The sequence below is a fragment of the Panthera pardus genome, unplaced genomic scaffold (assembly GCF_024362965.1).
Source record: "Panthera pardus isolate Hobbes unplaced genomic scaffold, ASM2436296v1 HiC_scaffold_3, whole genome shotgun sequence".
Lineage (NCBI taxonomy): Eukaryota > Metazoa > Chordata > Mammalia > Carnivora > Felidae > Panthera > Panthera pardus.
The window spans coordinates 39,513,123-39,533,712 of NW_026526876.1; the positions used below are offsets into that span (position 1 = coordinate 39,513,123).

Consider the following 20,590-nt stretch of genomic DNA (forward strand, 5'->3'; position numbering starts at 1 on the left):
CATGACCTGAGCTGAAGTTGGATGCTTAACCGACTGAGCCACCCAGGTGCCCCTCCCTCTTTCATATTTCCATGTATCCTTTTTCTTACCTAACCTTTTTTTTCAGCTTCAAATGGTATCATTTTAATCCCTTGTAATAGTTAACCTACAGTCAATAGTGTTACTCTAGTTTTTCCCTCCTAGTTTTTTCAGCTCCCTTCTTTCCACTGTCGGATCCTGTAACATTTATGTACACCATTCCGCTACCTACACCCCTACTCCTGATTTTAACCTTAGTTCAAAAAGACATGGAAAATACTGTCAAACTTTTTGCAGAAAATTTCCCAAATATCTCTTTTAGATGCAGCTCATCCTTTAAGTTTCCTTGGGAAGGGCTCCTGAGAACAGTATTCTCTAAATTCTTGTCTGTTTAAAACGTTTTCTACAGTCTTGACATTCAAAAGACAGTTGACTGGATATAAAATCTTTGGTTAGAATTTTCTTTCCTTTTGCTACCACATTATTGTCTTGCTTTGTAGGTGATACCAGTTGAATTCTCTAGACCTTGTAAGGCACTTCATCTTTTACCTGTAAGCTTGGAAAATTTTTCTGTTTCTTTAAACTCATACAGCTTTACTAAAACACAGCCTGCAGTTCACCTTCTGGTATGAACTTCTGATGTATAGACCTAGATCTCTATAGCCAGAAAGTTTTCTTGATTATGGTTTTATTAAAAGATTTTATTAAAAAAAATCCCCCCCAATGTTTATTTTTGAGAGCGCACTTGCACACACACACGTGCAAGTGGGGGAGGAGAGAGAGAGGGAGTCACAGAATCTGAAGCAGGCTCCAGGCTCTGAGCTGTCAGTACAGAGCCCGATGCAGGGCTTGAACCTATGAACTGTGAGATCACAACCTGAGCCAAAGTCAGATGCTTAACCAATGGAGCCACCCAGGCGCCTCTAAAAGATTTTTCTTTTTCTAAAAAATATTTATTTTTGAGGGAGAGAGAGCTCAGGTAGGGAGGAGCAGAGAGAGACAGCGGGAGATCAAGGATCTGAAGCAGGCTCTGTGATGACAGCAGAGAGGCTGATAGGTTCAAACTCATGAATGGTAATGAGATCATGACCTGAACTGAAGTTGGGCGCTTAACCAACTGAGCCACCCAGGTGCCCCCCCCCCAATTTTTATTTTTTAAAGTAATCTTTACACCCAACATGGGGCTTGAACTCACAACTCTGAAATCAAGAGTCACATGTTCTACCAACTGAGCCAGTCCAGGTGCCCCTATTCTTTTTCCTTATTGAGGGACACTAAATACATGTTACTTTTTGGACCCCTCTTCCATTTAAAGTATCAGTTAGAAAAGAATTTCATTTTCATTCTCTTGACCATTTTCCTGCTTTGCTTCAATCTCTTTCATTATGTTTGCCTTTAAATCTACTGTTCGGGGAATACTTTATAATTCAGTCTTCATCTGATAGGATTTCTTCTTCTTTTCTCTAAGTGTAATCTACTCTGATTTTATTTCTTCCTGTTTTTTTTTTTTATTTTCCTTTCTTAGTTTTAGATTTCTGAATCATGGTTTTCTTTTCCTTGTATCTCTAACCAATGGTTTGATGGCGTTTTATTTCATTTTGAGTGTTGTGTCAATTTTTTTCTGCGTTTTTCTGGGTGGGGGAGAGGAAGATTTTCATTAGTTGAGATGTTCTGATTCACATTATTTTTTCCAATAGTTCTGTCTGCATGTATTCCACTCTTTCCTATTTCTATTTATTTCATGGTCAAGGGTTCCTGGTTCCAGAACACTCCTATGTTTACTTTCTCTTTCTTTTTCTGTAAGAGTTGTTAGTTTCTCCTTTTCCTTCTTTCTCTTCACTGCCATGTCTCCACCTCTTCCCTACGAGGCACTGGTTACTTTCAAGCTCTTCTCCATCGCTGAAGCTGCAAACTACCAAATTTCAAACCTGTGTTCAGTATTTTGGAACTTAGTGTTGGAGTCTTCTCTTTTGGAAGCGATACTCTGTGCTTCATCTAAGTGTTCCATGGCCTAAAACCCTATCACTGAACCCATTAAAACCATTAAGCCTTCTCTCTCTCATTCTTCACATCCTGCAGGACTTGGCAGAAGGAGCTCCTGGAATCTGACTATTTCCCTTAGAGGTAATCTGAAGGTTGTGATAATCTGCTTTTTTTTTTTTATTTAAAAAAAAAAAAAATTTTTTTTAACGTTTATTTATTTTTGAGACAGAGAGAGACAGAGCATGAATGGGGGAGGGTCAGAGAGAGGGAGACACAGAATCTGAAACAGGCTCCAGGCTCTGAGCTGTCAGCACAGAGCCCGACGCGGGGCTCTAACTCACGGACCGCGAGATCATGACCTGAGCCCAAGTCGGATGCTTAACCGACTGAGCCACCCAGGCGCCCCTGATAACCTGCTTATTAATAATGCTAAAGGCATGGGTGGTGTCTGATTGACATGTACTCTTTGTTGGCTTTATATAGATTTATAGAAAGGTGGGTGGGGAAATTGGATCAGGCTGCTGCCACTGTTCTCCAAAACTGAAGTTTACACATACATATTTACTCCTTTTTAGAAATACTGGTTTTGCCATTTTTTGAAACAGTTTGTCCTCATCAGATTCACTTTTTGTATCACCTAACAGTTTTACAGAGTAAGTCTTCTCCATATTTATCAAATCTGATTCAGAAGCACATTTTGCTGTATGGGAGTTTATTTTAAATTCCATAGAAATCCCTCACTGGACTGTTTTTACTAGTGATTTGTAAAGGTCTATTATGATTAATACAATACATACAAGATGCTTGGTATGTGGCAGGCACATTCTAAGCACTTGATGTGTAGTAATGCATTTAATCCTCATAAATGTTATTACTCCCATTTTACAGATGAGGAAGCAGAGGCTCTAATAGGCTAAGCAACTTGCCCAAGGTCACACTGCTAAAATGAACACTAGCCACATGAATCAAGAAAATAATCTTAAACCTATGTTAAATTTTAACCTGCTTTCTCTCTTTCTTCCCTTTAATTATCGTTGTCAGCTAACTTCTGTAAGCACAGATAACAAGGATCAAATAAAACTATTTCCAGTAGTGTGCCATTTTTTTTTTTTTTTTTTTTTTTTTTTTTTTAGCACTTTGCTCTTCAAAACGAAACTGAAAAATCATGTTCATTTGTTTACTATCTATTTGAGACCTTGAGTGTAAGGTGATGGGAAACTGCAGGTGGGAGAATATGTTACTTGGTATTTGGGCAAATGTGAAAACTCCTCACTCATCACAGAGAAAGTCAAAATATCTAGGATTCATACACTGGGTGATATAAGCCTAATCAGAATCATGGGAGATACATTCTAGGTGAAAAAGCTAAAGAATTAAAAGGACTTGTTTCATGAGAGCTATATTGGGAAGAGAAAGAGATTGTTATAAAGGATGCTGTTTTGGGGGCACTTTTAGCATGGTTTCACATTAGGCGCATGTATTATTCTTATAAAAATAAAGGTCAATTTCTATGAAGTGTAAATCACCTTCTTAAAATTCATTAAGCTGGTAAAAATGGAGAGGTTGATGATATTTGGCATTGGCAAATGTATGTGTGAAACAGCCCTGACACACCCTTCATAGGAGGGAAAATTTATGCCACCTTTTTGGAGGACAATTTGACATTATTTCTGAAATCTTACAAAAACAGGAGTATGCCTTTTGACCATGTAATTCTGCTTTTTGGAATCTGTCCTTCAGAAATACTCAAAGGACACAAGAATCTGTGTGGAAAAAGGTTTCTTGCAGCAATAATGTAGCAGTGAGAAACTGGAGGCAATCTAACCACCAGTAGGGAAATAAATACTAATAGGTAAAGTACTGAGGAAAAAAGCAAATTGCACGTAGGAATGGCATGACTCACTTTTTATTAAAAGAAACAATATATGCTGGTATGTGCACAGATTGATAGATCTATGTTTGTTTGTATATGCATTTAGGAAGATCCTAGAAGGAACAGCTAAACTATTAACAGGGTGAGAATGGGATGGAAGGATTATTAACTTTTCTATGGTTTTCATTTTCCTTTTTTTTTTTTTAAAGGGGGGGGAGGGGGCGGAAAGAATCTTAAGCAGGCTCCACGTTCAGCATGGAGTCCAACGTGGGGCTTGATCCCACAACCATGAGATCATGGCCTGAACTGAAATCAAGAGTCGGATGTACAACCAACTGAGCCACCCAGGTGCCCCCATTTTCCTTGTTTAAACAAAAAATGTGTAATACTTCTGTAGTGAAAAAAATAAAACAAGGTTTCTGTAGTGACAAAACGTAAGCAGGAGTGACAAATCACAGCAGAATTTCATTTCCCTACTGTAACTGTCACCTGATGAACCTCTCTCCCTATAAAGTCTACAAAGGAATTATAAAACTTTTCTAGGAGAAATTTTACAGAAAATATTTGAGATTCTAAATGCAAGCACAGATAAATATACAACCAGGTAATAGTCTAATTTCAATATGATTAAACTCATCATAAGTTAATCAACTCTCCATTATCCAAACCAACAGGGTACAGTAGCCCACCTCATTTTCTAGGTTTTATAGTCATGAAGTGTAAGTTTCCTAAAACCTTGCGTTTGAAAGCTGTGTGTGTAAACTCACAAAGTGAAAACTAAAGGAGTTAAGAGATCTATGATAACTGGACTCAGTAGGAGCTAGAGAGCTCTTTAGCCCTTGCTGGTTTTCCTCATTCTGCCATCAGGTGAAAAGCTGTCTGGCATAGGGCTACAATTCACTGGCCTAAACCGAAATGCATTTATTCTTGCTCAGCTTACTATTAGGAGGAAGATAAACGGTGAGGACTTGGGATTACTGGGCTTCTGTTTTCCACAAGTTCAATGAGAAAGAATAAATTCATGTCAATGATACAATCAAGAGGATACTGAAAGCAATAATATACTGAATCACCTTTTTAGACTGAAAAGTACCCTGGGAATAACAGCAGAGGACAATATTCTACATCCAACAGTGAACAAAAGAAAGCTGCTCTTGGATATGTAAGAAATACAAATTTCTATCTTTTGGGGTTCAAGTTCTGGTTCTACCACTTAAGACTTGGGATGGTAACAATTACTTTGGTCTCAGTTTCCCTCTCTTCTAAATAAGGAAAACATCACTTACCACACAGGAAGGATGTATGATTAAATAAAATAATTCACATGAATGGGCTTTCAGTTCTTCAGAAGAAAGCTATGAATCCTTAAGTATGAACCTGAAAAGCTAATTAAAAATAAGATGACCATGTCAAAATTAAATATGAAATGCAGTAGCCAAGACGGTCTTTAATATCATTACCAGCTATCTATTCTATCACAAATAACAGAATTCATACTAAGGCTGGGACTGTAGTACAAATGCAGTTTGAGCAATCAAATGAGATCATTTATTAATATGTAAATATGGCAAAAAAACAAGTTAAACAGCATGATGTTGATTTGATACAACCCAAAACACTGATGTACGGGCGCCTGGGTGGCTCAGTCAGTTAAACGTCCGACTTTGGCTCAGGTCATGACCTCACGTTTTGTGGGTTCGAGCCCTGCATTGGTCTCTGTGCTGACAGCTTGGGGCCTGGAGCCTGCTTCAGATTCTGTGTCTTCCTCACTCTCTCTTTGCCCCTCCCCCATTCATGCTCTCTTTCTTTCAAAAATAAACATTAAAAAAAAAAAAAACTTAATAAAAACACTGATGTAAGAAGATATTTTCTTGGTGTTTATCTTTTGAAAATATATCTGGAGCAGGTCGTACAAAAGATATATTATCACTGAACACTAATAACCATTGGGTATTAATAACGATACAATTAAAATATGGTTAAACACATATGTGTACATAAGGGGATTATTTCCTTGGTGTATAAAATAATTTGCAACCAGCTAACTAAAGTTTTGAGGTCTAAAAGTAAAGCAATAGATGACACATCAGCCAGTATTTATTGAGCAATATAGACAAATCATTATGCTAAGCAACAGAAATACAAAAATGTTTTAGATTTACTATGCATGTCCTACACACAGACTGCCAACTACGGAGAACAAGAAATAGTTGGGAGAACAAGAAATTACTGAAGTAATGAGTACTGCATACAATCTGTTCCATGAGAATAAGAGTAGTAATAGGTAACAGTGAAAAAAAAAAGAAAAAGGGATTTGGGGAGGATACTTAATACTTTACCATTCATAGCACCTTACAGTTTCTTATACACTGGCTGGTTTACAGAAATCTTGGGATTGAGGCAGCGCTGAAGCTCGGCCCACATTCAGGTGAGAAAGATGAAGACTGAAGCGGTTAAGCAACTTAAGATCACAGGTCAGAAGCAGCAGAGTGAGAGCCTGGCCAGTTTGCCAACTTTTCCCAGAAGCTCATTTCTAACTACACTCTAAGTTACCAACACTGAAGTGAGAACTAGGAGGGAGCCCAGAAATATTCAAATGCAGTGTTTCCCTAATCAATCTGAAAAAGTTTCTGGGGCATGCGTTAAAAACAGAGGCCCCACTGCACACCTACTGAATGCTAACCATCAGGAGAGAGGTTTTGTATTGCTGCAAGGGCCACAAGAGGTGGTTTTAATGATTAGTTAAGCCTGGAAAACACTCTTTATATATGCGTGTCCAACATGGCAGACTTGTGGCTATTTAAATTTACACTACTTAAATCAAAATAAAATACCCGGTCCTTCTGTTGTACTAGCTACCATTTAGGTGCTCGATAGCCACATGTGGCTAGCGGCTGCCATACTGCACAGCACATGTATAAAACATTCCAATCACTGCGCAAAGTTCTGTAGGACAGTGCTGATTCTAGACCAGCCCTTCAACAGGAGGATGAGCAAACAGAGCACAGGATCTCGTCTGACAAGTGCTATGAAGCTAGTCAGTGGCAGAACTGAAACGCTAACCTAGTCTGCTAGTGCCTCTCTTACTGTGTCGCTTCATCCCACCTCAAACCATGCTTTACTCAAATGGGAATTACTTTCTTTCCACCCCTTCTTCTCGGTTCCAGCAAAGAAAGAAAAAAAGTCTACATTTGTGTGTGTGCATGTCAGGGGGGAAGGTCATGAAAAAATCATGATTAAATCTAAACCAATCTGCAAATTTGTATAAAACTAAGAGTAGTGTCTGACAGTTAAGAATACTCTGGTGTTCGGAGGCATTTCTTAGCTTGCTTTAACCATTTTAACTCCTTCCTGGTCTACTGACCCGTTGTTTTTATCTTTCTCTTGGACTTGAAATCCTGAAACTAATGTTACATTTTAACTGGCTTACCTTAAAATTATAAACGTGAATAGGTTACATCTTATTCAGCAAACGTTTTAAAGATGAAAACTGAGAAATAAGGAGCAACCAAAAAATAGTACTTGTCTAATTTTAGAATGTGGTCACTCAAACCACTGAGCACTCTTGGCTTTCAGTAATCTAGTGGTTTCGTATTTATGACATTAATATGTTGTTTTCACTTGCAACTTACAGCTCTACCTTCTTTTGACTACTATGTTATATTTTCAAACAACTCCAGGGACTAGAAGCAACTGAACTGCAGGAAGATTTAGACACCAACATGTAACCACCCATTAAAAAAAAAAAAAAAAAAAAAAAAAATACAACAGTGTCTTCTTTAAAAATAAAACCAGTTGTTCCTGTCTAGTATGTTCAGAACGCAAATGTCTCCTAAGTCAATTTAAGTCATGACAGTTCATGTTTAAAGCAAGCAGGAAAATAACTTGGGACTCCATAGTAATTAAAACTTTAAAGACAGAATTACACAGCTCTGTCAGCTTTTTTCAGCACCTAGTATTCATTTCCATGTTAAATTCTAGTGACTACATTTGGATGAAATAGATGTCAAACTCTATCTGGATTAAACTAAAAATTAAAATTAAAAATTTGAAAGCTCAAAAACATGGCCCAATATAAAATACTTATGAACAAATACTTATTCAAGAGTTTTACCGTAATTTACAAGGCACCCAGAAGCCCTGAGATGGGTTCTATATAAATAGAAGCTACTTGTTATTCAGAGAAAGAGTGCAAAAAAAGACAGCTATTTTCTTTCTAAACACTCATTGGTGTTGAGGTAAGCAAATGAAAAAAAAAAAAACCAAACAGTCTAAGTAAGCATGGCAGAGAACAGCAAGAGTCTCTAAGTCAGAAGAGGGGGAGAGAAAAAAATGTTTCAATATTTTAAACAGGGCACTGGGAGTTTAAAAGGAAATTTATTCTTTGGTTTTTACACCAGATTCATTATTTCTACATCTTAGATAGTCTTGACTCCATTTCACTGTATTAGGAAGAGGAATGACAAGTGCCCTGCAGATTCTAATGCCAACAAAACTACTTTTGGGGGCAGCACAGCTCACCAATTGAAGGACAACATTAGGAAAACGTTAACTGACAACAGCAGAAACTGAACTATCTCAGCTCCTGAGTGATAAACAGCATACACGAAAATGAAGAACATAAAAACTAACACAAACTGTAAACAAATACGCAAGTGCTCCAAATCTCGTATAAGAACTGCACAAGAAAATAACAAAGAAACGAGAGCATTGCGAGGGAGGGGCCTTGAAAGGAAGCCCGGTTGGAAAGGAAGACACAGGTCAAAGTTGGGGGGAGGGGGGGAGTGGCTCTGACCACGTCTGCACCAGGAGATGCTTCTAACAGCTTCAGTACTATCCCCAAAGGCAATCTGAGGAATCCTTAGGGAGAGTGATTTAGGCAACAAGCTAATGTGCTTTGAGAGAGGAGACATAGAGAATGAAGCTGAGTTTTCCAAGTACAAAAAAGATGCACTCTAGTGACAGAGAACAGCCATGAAATCCCAGACTGTAATTCCCAAGCTTCCTGTAGAAAAATATCAACCGTCCTCAGACATGCAAGCCAGTGCATCTGAAAAATGACCCAGCAAAGTTTTCAGCTGGCCCTCACTATCTCCCAAACCCTCCTTCCTCCACTTCCCTGCTGTTCTTTCCTGGCACACAAAATATAGGCCAATGAGCGGTGGGTGGGTGAGGAGGATGTGAGAGAAAATTTGAGAAGTAAAAAAGGGAGCATCTGAACAAGGGCATGAATGAGACTGGAAGGTCTAACAGGGGCAGGCGAACAACGATACGAACGGCTGGAAAAGCGGAAGGGCTTTCCCGGGCGGCAGAGAGCGGTCAGGTTTGGGAAGGGTTTAGGCACAGGCCAGACTACCTACCACTTGTCAGAGAGGCTGCAGAGGGGACGGCTGCTTTGGGTGACCTCTAATGTCTCTTCCGACTCTGAAATGTTAGGATTCTTATTTCACAAAAGAGAACGCAACGGTCCCAGAAGCCCATCGACCTAGAACCCTTTTAAACAAGCGGCCCAGGCGGCTGCTGCCCAAAACACCACTCCCACCTCTCCCTCCCACACGTGCCCACCCCGCCCCCTTTCGCTATTTTCACCTCCACGTGCGAAATGCCTCGCGGCACTCGCCCCGGAGGGGACAGGCACCTTCCCCCGCAAAGCACCCGAATCTAGCCCCCGCCCCCGGGGCAAGTGAGGACTCCACTCTCCCACCCTGGACGGCTAAAAAAGGAAAAGTCTCAAACCCAGTCTCCCTCCCCCCACCAGCCAGGGCTGAAGGGGGAGGGGGGGCGGGACGCAGAGAAAAACTTTCTTCTAAAATTTTTCCTCCAAAGAGCGAAGGGAGCAGAGAGAACCCCGCGGAGTCCGGGGCTGAGGGGTGGGGGGAGGGGAACCCCCCGAATCGTTTAACGGCCGGTAGGGGGAGGGGGACTCTGGAGGTTGAGGGGGCGTGGGATGGAGAAGCAGGCCTGGGAGCGGGGTCAGGGAGCTGCAGGGGTTCCTGGGGTCGGGGAGCTGCAGGCGTCCCCCCCACCTGGCACACAAAGCGGCTGCCGCGCTCGGCTCTCACCAGATCCTTTGTGTTTTCCATCAGGGCCTCATGGGTAGGGGTTGTCCGTGCTCCCCGGGCCCGCGGCGCCCCCTCCCCGAGCTGGGGGCAGGCGCCTCTCCCCAGGACTACGGCGACTACAGGGGAGCCCCCGCTGGGCCCAGACCGGTGGCGGCTGCGGCAGCCCCCGGATTTCCCCCCTTTAACTCGGGTGGCCCCAGGATATCAACAACATTAGCATAGCCCTCCCTCCCCAGCGCGCCTGCGCCGTGACCCGCGCCCCGATTGGCCCACTTCCCTACATACCCTCCTCTCTCTCTCCTCCAGCGTGGGACCCTCTGCAGGCTCCGTACTCCAAGGGCTGTACCAAGACGAAGGGGTGGGAAAGGCAACCGCGGCTCGTGTGAAGTCGAGTGGTTAAAGAGTCAGGAAGAAAAGTAGAAGTTTGATTCAGTCATCCCACTCTATACTCTGGCTTTCTTGTGCTCCTTCCAATCAGTTGCAGCCGCGAAGTTGTGTTGGAAAAAATTTTCCACTCCAGTCACGCCGCTTCCCCCTCCACCCGGAAGATTGGTCCTCCCGGAGGAACTCCCCTACGGGGAGGGGTTGGTGAGGGGAGTGGGCGTTACGTAGGGAGAGAGTGTCGGTCACGTGCTAACAGGCCGCGCAGGCTCCTTCCGACCCCGCGGGGCCTCAGCGGCCGCGGAAACCGAACCGTCTCGGCGCACGCGCAGCGAGGTTCCACGTGAGCGCCTGCGTTTCTTCTCAAACCCAACGATGCCGCCGGAACGTAGAAGCCGAACGAGACCGGACCGGAGAACCGGAGTGAGGCTGGGCCGGAAGAGCCGAATGAAGCCGGACCGGAGAGCCGGAGCAGGGCCGGGCGGGCCGCCACGAAAGGCTGCTCCTTCATCCCAGCGGAAACCGCCGGCCCGGCCGAGCACAGCGGCCGCTGCGATCGCAGTCGCGGCGGAGGAAGAGAGACGGCTCCGGCAGCAGAACCGCCTGACGCTGGAGGAGGACAAGCCGGCCGTGGAGCGGTGCCTGGAGGAGCTGGTGTTCGGCGACGTCGAGGACGACGAGGACGCGCTGCTACGGCGTCTGCAGGGCCCGCGGGTGAGGGAGGCCGCGGCGCGCGGACTGGGCGCGCTCGGGCGGGGCGCGCGGTGGGCGGCGAGCCTCCGGGGGCGGAGCCTGGGCGACCTGCGGCGCCGGGAGCGCTCAGGTCGGCGGGCGCCCGAGAAGGCGGGCGCCGACGGGTGCCAGACTGGAAGTCTCAGCTGGGCGGGGACATCGCCTTTCTCCGCCCCCGGGGCAGCCCCTGCGCCTAGTATCCAGCAGGCGCTCTACACGTACGTTGAGCGAACTGCAGGCGCGAGCTTTTTTCGCGGCTCAGCCCCACCTCCTCTCCCCCAAATCATTGTTTCTTTCCTCGTCGTTCGATCCCCTGCCTCAGTACCTTGCCGTGATTTGGGAGTTGTGGAATCAGAATTCGTGGGCCCGGGCCTGGGAATGTGCGTTTTAACAGCTTCCCAAGTGATTGACTAGCCAAGTTTTGAGAATGATCGTGTATTTGCCTGCTGGGTCGTTGTTAGCCTGTTGGGAACCACGTAGTTTTCCTGGCAGTGAAAATCTTCCGTTCTTTTCATCATCCCTTTTCCTTTTGCACACTTTTTTATCAGTTTTTTTTTTTTTTTTGCACATTTGTAATCATCCCTTTTATGCTATAACTTTTTTTTTTTTTTTTTTGAGATAAGGAGAGTTCCAGAAATTGTTCTAGTCAGTGGAGGAGACACAGCAACGGACAAAACCTGACAAAAATTCCTGCTGTCTTGGAGCATGTGGACTAGAAGAAGATAAAATGCAAACATGTCAGGGACATGTGTTGAAGAGAAAAAAATGAAAGTACTAGGGAAAGGAAGATGAGTGTGTGTGGAGAGCTGTGAAATTTTACGTAGGATGGCCCAGCAAAGCCTCACAGAATACTCAGTTTGGGAAATGAATGCAGACCTACTAAGTGGCCAGTGTCAACTGATTGCCAGAATCTCCTTTGGGTGCTTATGAGAGAAGCTGCAGAAAACTAGTTGGGAAGTAGAGAACTGTTACTGGACAAATGCTGGCGGGTGGGACAGTTTTATAGTCCAGAAAAGGGACATTATGTGCGAGGTGGGATTTGTTGAGCTTTGAAGGATCACAGGCTGGTAATAGACCAGGGAGAAGTCAAGTGGACATGTCTAATATGGTCTTTGGAAAAGCTCAAGCTCATTTCTGGGAGCGTTCTATGGTCTAGATTTAGATTTGATAGTTGAGTGTAAGTTTTCTTTTTTTAAAATAAGCTAGCATGAGCAGGGGAGAGGCAGAGAGGGAGAGAGAGAGTCCCAAACAGGCTCAGTGCGGTCAGCATGGAGCCGGACACTGGGCTCCATCCCACAAACGCTGAGCTCATGACCTGAACTGATATCAAGAGTTGGACACTTACCCAACGGAGCCACCCAGGCACCCCTCAATCACGTTTTTGATGCTAGTCTGTCTCTCATCCCGTGATTTCTGTAGTTCCCGGATTTTTCCTGCTCCTTTCCTCACCTGTCAACTTACCTTTTGTGGTTCTTGTCTTACTTGATCTTTTCCTTTCAGCATGTCCGCGTGCTCTCATCCTACCTGCCCGTCCATCTTATGGTGCCGTTCTCTAATCTCTGCATTTTATGTTCTGTCTCTAGCATTTGCTTTGGTAGCATTGTCCCATTATTTCATCAGAGGGCCTACAAAGCATTCTTACAAGACATCTAACTAGTCTGCTGAAAAACTCGTGTTTGAAGGCAATTTTGTCATCTCTAGGTTCGAGTACAGGAAGACTCCGGTGACTCGGAAGTGGAGAATGAAGCAAAAGATAATTTTCTATTTCAAAAGAAGCCAGTTTGGGTGGATGAAGAGGATGAAGATGATGAAATGTAGGTTGCTGAGTTTTTCTTCCAGAATTCCTCTGTGTACTTTAAAAATTATTTTGCAAGTTTTAAAGTTTTCTTTTTTTTTAATTTTTTTTTTTTTTTTTTTTTTTTTTACCATTTATTTATTTTTGAGACAGAGAGAGACGGTTGGGGGGGGGGGGGTGGTCAGAGACAGAGGGAGACACAGAATCTGAAGCAGGCTCCAGGCTCCAGGCTGTCAGCACAGAGCCCGACGCGGGGCTCGAACTCACAAACCTTGAGATCATGGCCTGAGCCGAAGTCGGATGCTTAACTGACTGAGCCACCCAGGCGCCCCTTAAAGTTTTCTTTACAAGTTGGTGATTATGTGAAGATTTGAAAAATACTGTAAAGCAGAGAAAAGAAAAAGGTCATTCATGATCCCACAAGCAAGGGAGAACCAGTTAACACGCTGGCATTCTTTCCTGCTCTCTTCTCCTGTGTGCCGTATGGAATAGCAAAGAAAGCACGGTGTTTGGTGTCGTGTTTGAGTTTGCCTTTTTATTTGGCCACTTCCTAACTGACCAAGGGCAAGTTTGGAACTGCCTTTTCTCTTTTGAATGGAGGTAACAATAGTAACAATATCAGAAGGCTTTTGAGAATAAATGAAACGGTATATGTGAAGCTCTTAGCGCAATGCCTGAAACGAAAGGCTAGGGACAAGCACACAAAATATCTACTTTAATAAGTGAGAATGTCTTGTCTTGCGAGCATTTCTCCCCACTTAGGAGTAAAAGCTTTGTAAACATTTTAAAATGGGTAAAATACAGTCCATTTTGTGAACTAATTGTAATTTATCAAAGTATTATTGTTGGACAGGTAGGTTTTCTTATTTTTTCCTTAAATTCATAGTGAGACATATTTTTCTGTATAAATCTTTTTCCAGTTTCTAATTATTGAAGAAAGATTTTTTTGAGGTAGAATTACTTAAAGAGCATAGGCACGAGTATGGTTCTTGATAAATACTGCCAGATTGACTGTGAGGTTCTACCAACATACCTTCCCATTGAAAGGTGTGCATTGCACTCCATTCTTACAACCAATGCTTATCTTTTTTTCAGACTTTGTCAGTTTAATTGGGTGGGAAATATCTACTTAATCTGTGTTGAGAAAACATTTTTGTCATTAATCATTGGTATTTTTTCAGAGCGTTTTCTATTACGTGTATTTATTTTTTTAAAAAATAAACGTGTATGTGATGTTCCACACCTTACGAATGTTTGTATTTGGTTAAATGTGTTTTCAAATTATTAAAGGCAACAACTAGTTAGGACAAATCCTTAAACATCATTTAAAGTGTACTATTTTGTTTTTTATAGGGTTGACATGAAGAACAATCGGTTTCGGAAAGATATGATGAAAAATGCCAGTGAAAGTAAACTTTCAAAAGACAAACTTCAAAAGAGACTTAAGGAAGAGTAAGTGTGAAATCTTTTCCATGTGATTTACCAAGCTGTGTTTATAATCAGTGGTTTATTTGGATTCCCTGAGTCTTTGGCTCTCACAGCTTCTTGGGTAGTGAGATTTCCTTTTTTTTTTGGTTAGATTTCCATTTTGAAGATAGTAAGAGCACTGCTGTTGGAAGAAATGATTAAGTTTTAGTATTTTTATTTTTATTTTTATTTTTATTTTTTTTCCAGGTAGAAACGGTAGCATTTATTCAGAAGATGCTAACTTTGTCAAATTCTGGTATAACAAGATCTTTGGGACCTATTTAATATGTACTTTTGCAGGGCATCTGGGTGGCTCAGTCAGCCAAGCCTCTGACTTCAGCTCAGGTCGTGATCTTGCCGTTTGTGAATTCAAGCCCTGCCTCGGACTCTGTGCCGACAAGTATTTTTATTTTTTTAAGTAGGCTCCACCCAACGTGGAACCCAACACAGGGCTTGAACTAATGACCCTTAGATCAAGACCTGAGCTAAGATCAGGAGTCGGACACTTAACCGACTAAGCCACCCAGGTGCCCCAAGTGTTAGTTTTTTGGAGGGAGAGGGATTACAAGTACAAAAAAATTTTGGAAAAATTTTGTAATCCCACTACCCACTTATAAGCAGTGATAATATTGCTTACTTGCTTGTTCATTTCTATATGGTAAACTAAACTTCTAGGCTTTTAGTTGATCACAGCTGGGAAATGCACATATATTTTACATTTTATTTATTTTTGAGAGAGAGAGAGAGAGACAGAGCACAGTGGGGGAGGGGTAGAGAGAGGGAGACACAGAAGCCGAAGCAGGCTCCAGGCTCTGAGCTGTCAGCGCAGAGCCTGATGGGGGCTCAAACTCACAAACTGAGATCATAACCTGAGCTGAAGTTGGATGCTTAACTGACTGAGCCACCCACCCAGGTGCCCCAAATATACATATATTTTAAAATAATGATTTCATCTTGATTCTTCCAATTCCAACTTACAGATCTTCAAAAATATTTGAAAAATGAAAAATTTTTAGGGGCACCTAGCTGGGTCAGTCGGTAGAGCACGTGACTTTTGATCTCAGGGTCATGAGTTCAAGCCCCACTTTGGGTATAGAGCCTACTTTTAAACAAATAAATAAATGAAAATGAAAATTTTTACTTGTATTGACAACTTTTTTTTATGTATTCATATAGGTTCATTGTATTACTCATTTTTTTAAAGTAGGTTTATTGTATAATTTACATTAGGCGAAATTCATCGTTTTAAAGTATCTTTTTATGAATTTTGTTAAACACATATGGTAATGTAAATACCACAACAACTAAGATAGGGAATCAAGATACAGAATATGGCCATCACCCCAGAAAGTTATCTTATATCTCTTTGTAGTCAACCCTCTCTCAACTTTTTTTTTTTTTTTTAGAGGGAGAGAGTGAACAAGGGAGAGGGACAGAGAGAGAGAGAGAGAGAGAGAGAGAGAACCTTAAGGAGAAGGACGGAAAGAGAGCATCGTAGGAACGCTCCACACTGAGGGTGGAGCCCGAAGGAGAGCTAGATCCTACGATCCTGGTATCATGACCTGCGCTGAAATTGAGTCAGTTGCTCATCTGACTGAGCCACCCAGACACCCCTCTCCTCAACTTTTAAGTCTCTAGCCCCTGACAACCACTGATGTGTTTTCTGTTCTTACAGATTTGCCTTTTCCAAAATGTCACATAAGTGAAATCATACAGTAGATCGTCTTTTGAGGCTGTTAAATTCATTTAGTAACTCTGTTTTAAATATTACATTTTTCAGCTTTGGAGAAGGTCTTTTCAGCTTGAGACCTTTTGTTCTGGTTTGTTCCTACTTTCCCTTTTGTTATGTTCATATATAATTCCTTTAAATACTTAACTATATTTGTATTGGCTATTTCAAAGTCCTTGTATGCTAATTCTGTCACCGCTATCATTTCTGTGTCTTCCTATTGACTGATTTTTTTTCTGGTCATGGTTCATGCTTTTCTGCTTCTCTGCGTGTTTAGAAATTTTGATTGGATTTTTGGCAGTGTGAATGTTGGTCAGTGTCTGGGTTTTGGATTTTGCTTTTAATGATTATTGAATGAGTACTTGTTTTGAGGAGAGAGAGGGAGAGAAAGAGAGTGAGTGAGCAGGAGAGGGGCAGAGAGAGAGGGAGAGAGAGAATCCTAAATAGGCTCCGTGCAATCAGCACAGAACCCGATGAACTGTTAAGATCATGAGCTGAGCTGAAATCAAGAGTCAGACGCTTAACCAACTAAGCCACCCAGCAGCGCCCCATATTTTTTTATGTTTTTATTTTCATTTTTTTTATTTTTACTTAAAATTTTTTTTAATATGTATTTATTATTGAGAGACAGAGAGACGCAGAGTGTGAGCAGGGGAGGGGTAGAGAGAGGGGGAGGCATAGAACATGAGGTAGGCTCCAGGCTCTGAGCTGTCAGCACAGAGCCTGACTCAGGGCTCGAAGTCACAAACTGCAAGATCCTGACCTGAGCCACCCAGGCACCCCCATATTTTTTTATGTTTTTAAAGTATTTATTTAAGTAATCTCTACACCGAATGGGGGACTCAAACTCACCACCCCACGTTCACAGTTGCATGCTCTACTGACTTAGTGAGCCAGGCGCCCTGAGTGAGTGCTTTTAATGGGTTTGTCTTGGTGGACAATTAATTGGCTTGGAGATCAGTTTGATCCTTTCAAGGTTTTTTTTTAGCTTGCTTGTAGAGTAGCATTTATTCTAGGCTGGTTTAGCTCCATTTTTAAGGTATGATCTCTCTGCCATCTCTACTGAATGCCCTGAGTTTTCAATAAGGACCTTCCCTTGACGGGTTGGAACTCAAGTGTCTCATCTCTGGTGTTGTGCAACTTACAGCTCCGTTGTAGTTCTTTGCCTGACCTCATGGAGTTTCATCCTGTGAATGTGCAGCTTATTATTCAGCAAAAATATCTGTGGACCTCTGTGCAGATTTTTGGAGCTCTTTTTTTTCTTCTGTCCACTGCCCCTCAAATTCCAATTTTCTTAGCTCCTCTTAAGTCTGACTGTTTCTCATTGGTTCTGTGCCAGGGTCTCACAAAATTGTCTTCAGGGTAAAATTCCTGGGATAGAAGGGCTCATCTTGTTATTTCCTTCCTCCCAGGGATCACAATCCTTTGTTGCCTATTGTCCAATCGGAAAACAGTTTCATATATTTTGTCTAGTTTTTTAGTTTATGGCCAGTAGGCTTGAGTTTGGTGGTCTTGTCTATATTTCTGCATTAAACAATTAGAATGATTCTCTGCACTCTTCCCAAAACTAGCCCTTTAGAATATGCTTCTCATGCTTCTCTTTAAACTTACTTTTTCCAGAGTGAAATGCTCCAGTTTTATTCAAAGGATTGTGTTTTGTATGTCCTTACCAACCTGGTCATTTTCTTTCAGATGTGTTTTATCAAGTACTCTATTACTGTAGCATTGGTTTGTAATCACAGAGAGCTTTTACTTTGTCCCAAGATCTGAGATGCATTGATACAAGCAAGTGAGCAACCATGTAACTAGATGAAAGTAACTAACAAATATGTATCCAGGTGTCCTATATCTGAGAGTAGTTTATACGGTTAGAGAGGTTTATGAAAGTTTCCTGAATAAGTTGGGACTACTCTGTGTGAGTTGCCCTTTTGTTCTTAAAAGATAATTTCCGGGGCGCCTGGGTGGCGCAGTCGGTTAAGCGTCCGACTTCAGCCAGGTCACGATCTCGCGGTCCGTGAGTTCGAGCCCCGCGTCAGGCTCTGGGCTGATGGCTCGGAGCCTGGAGCCTGTTTCCGATTCTGTGTCTCCCTCTCTCTCTGCCCCTCCCCCGTTCATGCTCTGTCTCTCTCTGCCCCAAAAATAAATTAAAAAAAGTTGGAAAAAAAAAAAAAAAAAGATAATTTCCTTGGCAGAGATTCTATACATGCTCTAACGGGTGAGCTAATGTATACCATTTAAATCTCTCAAGCTCTGTGAACATTCATTAGTTGCCACAGAATTTCATTTTTGTGTTTTTGCTTAGATTCCAGCATGCCATGGGAGGAGTGCCTGCCTGGGCAGAGACTAAGAAGCGGAAAACATCTTCAGATGGTGAGTATTGATATTTCTGTTTAAGTTAGTAAATAAGCCTCTGTTCCTGTTTTGTTATTTGAGCTTTCTTATGAGGCTCGTTAAAACCTGGTGTTTCAAATATATATATTTTTTTCCCTGAAATGTCTGGTTTCGAAGTCTGCCATTTCTCTGAGGGAAGCCTTTTCACAATAGCGTAAGACTCATTTTATCACGTGTTCTCTGTAGTACGGACAGTAACTGATGAATTTTATGTTTCATTTTCAACAGAACTGTATTGCATTATGGGATTAAGGAAAGATGACTGTTATTCTTCATTCAGAGCCCCTTCTGAAGACATTGGCAGCTAGTCTAGCTTTCTACTAGGAAATGGGATATCTAGGGAGCACATGTCAGGTCAGGCCCAGATGATTAGTCACTTTGTAAAAACCTATTTTTCAACTCCAGGTTTTAAGTTTGGTTTGAACTATAATTGCTCTGTCCTTTTTAGATCCTTGAGTTTAGAGATTATAAATATGGATGGCTTACCAAGATTTGATTTGTGTGCTTGGAGTTACACATTTTAGACTTGGAATTGACTTTGGAAATCCTTTAGGGAGTCCAGAGTATATTCTCCCTCATAACGTAGGAGCTCTTTCCTTAGCATCCTTGATTTCTGATGAGCTTTTGTTCGATTGCCATCACCTCCCCTCCACCTCCTCCCCACCCCCCGCGTCCAGTCCTAATGATACTCCAGTACAGGGAGCCCATATAAAGATCCAGCTTTCTGTAATTCTGTTAGAAAACTCAATCTGTTATTAAGTCAGAATTTACCTTCTGATTTCCAGCCAGATACTTTTAGAGGTTGAAGGAATCTTAGTGATACAGCCTGACTTTATCCACAATGAGAATCTTCTCTACAGCATCTGTTAGATGGTAATTTAGTCTCTGCCTAAACATGTCAGATAATGTACTCTTTACTGGACTGTTTTTTCCTCTTTAAGAACTAACTGTTAGAATTTTTTCCAGTTTTGGGGCACCTGGGTGGCTCATTTGGTTGAGTGTCCGACTCTTAATTTCAGCTCAGGTCATGATCTCATGGTTTGTCATTTCAAGCCCTGAGTTGGGCTCTGTGCTGACACCACAGAGCCTGCATGAGATTCTCTCTCTTCCTCTCTCTGCATCCCCGCCCGCCCTGGGAACATGCTCTCTCTCAAGATAAATACTTAAATTTTTTTTTCCTTGGTGCCTGGGTTGCTCAGTCAGTTAAGCATCCAACTTTGGCTCAGGTCATGATCTCACAGTTAATAGGTTCGAGCCCCCCATTGGGCTCTGTGTGAACAGCTCAGAGCATGGAGCCTGCTTCAGATTCCGTGTCTCCTTCTCTGTCTGCCCCTCCCCCATTCATGCTCGCTCTCGCTCTCCCTCTCTCTCTTTCTCTCAAAACTAGAACAGTAAAAAAATTTTTTTTTAAATAATAAAATTTTTGCCCCAATTTTGAAATTTACCTCCTTATACTCTGTAGTTCTACTCTTTAAAAGTGTACAGTTTAAAAAAACTTAGAAATAAAAGTATGCAGTGTTTCTTATCTCTACTTAATGTAAAACTGTTGTTATTGGAGAAATGTATTTTCAAGTTTGTTTTTTAACAAGTTTCACATCTCTTATCTTTTAACCTTTTTTTGCGTTGAATGATTTCTACACCCTTGGTCACCAGTTTGCCCTTCTAGATGAAATGTAATTTTATTATCCATTTTAGAATGCTGCATTCATAGAATATTTTAGATAAGGTTATGCTAGCTGTTGAAACAAAACCTCTCAGATCTCAGGAGATTAATCCACTGGAAGTTTTTTTCTCATGCATGTGAAATTCCAGAGGTGAGAAGGGGATAGTGTCCTTTAGGGACCCAAGAGGTTCTGTCAACTACACGCTGGGTTTTTCAAAGTTGCCCAAGAGGTTGACATCCAGGCATCTTACAGGGGAAGAGTGAGCAGCTCATCCCAAAGAGATTTTTATTGGCCTGTCTTGGAAGAGGTACATGATACCTTGACTTAGATTTAATTGGCCAGAGCTCAGTCACATTGCCATACTAAGTGGAAATGTAATTTGTCTTTGTGCCCATTAAAAAAAAAAAAAAAAAAAAAAAAAGAAATGGGTTAGGTCAGCAATTAGCCAGTCTGCTACCATCTGGGATATCCCAGCCTTATACCTTTCCTTTATAG

General features: G+C 41.9%; 2 protein-coding genes across 18 annotated transcripts in view; one reads left to right on the plus strand and one right to left on the minus strand.

Moving 5' to 3' along the window:
• Positions 1-10,335, minus strand: part of MBTD1 (mbt domain containing 1) — a 71,463-nt gene extending 61,128 nt beyond the window's left edge. For 8 of the 16 annotated variants that reach the window (XR_008418815.1, XM_019415739.2, XM_019415727.2 and 5 more), the window contains exon 1: positions 9,937-10,183. Coding sequence is in view for 7 of the 16 variants with exons in the window: in XM_019415739.2 (XP_019271284.1) it covers positions 9,937-9,957 (21 nt within the window). In the remaining 9 variants the exon portion in view is untranslated. Of the gene's footprint in view, positions 1-5,160; positions 5,260-9,234; positions 9,299-9,936; positions 10,184-10,221 lie in introns of those variants that run through there. The other 8 variants (XM_019415728.2, XM_053893034.1, XM_019415731.2 and 5 more) reach the window with 5 other exon arrangements.
• Positions 10,336-10,692: 357 nt separating this feature from the next.
• UTP18 (UTP18 small subunit processome component) overlaps positions 10,693-20,590 on the plus strand; it is a 42,426-nt gene continuing 32,528 nt past the window's right edge. For both annotated transcript variants that reach the window (XM_019415746.2, XM_019415747.2), the window contains exons 1-4: positions 10,693-11,031; positions 12,751-12,863; positions 14,198-14,296; positions 18,343-18,410. In XM_019415746.2, the coding sequence (XP_019271291.1) occupies positions 10,693-11,031; positions 12,751-12,863; positions 14,198-14,296; positions 18,343-18,410 (619 nt within the window). The remainder of the gene's footprint in view (positions 11,032-12,750; positions 12,864-14,197; positions 14,297-18,342; positions 18,411-20,590) is intronic.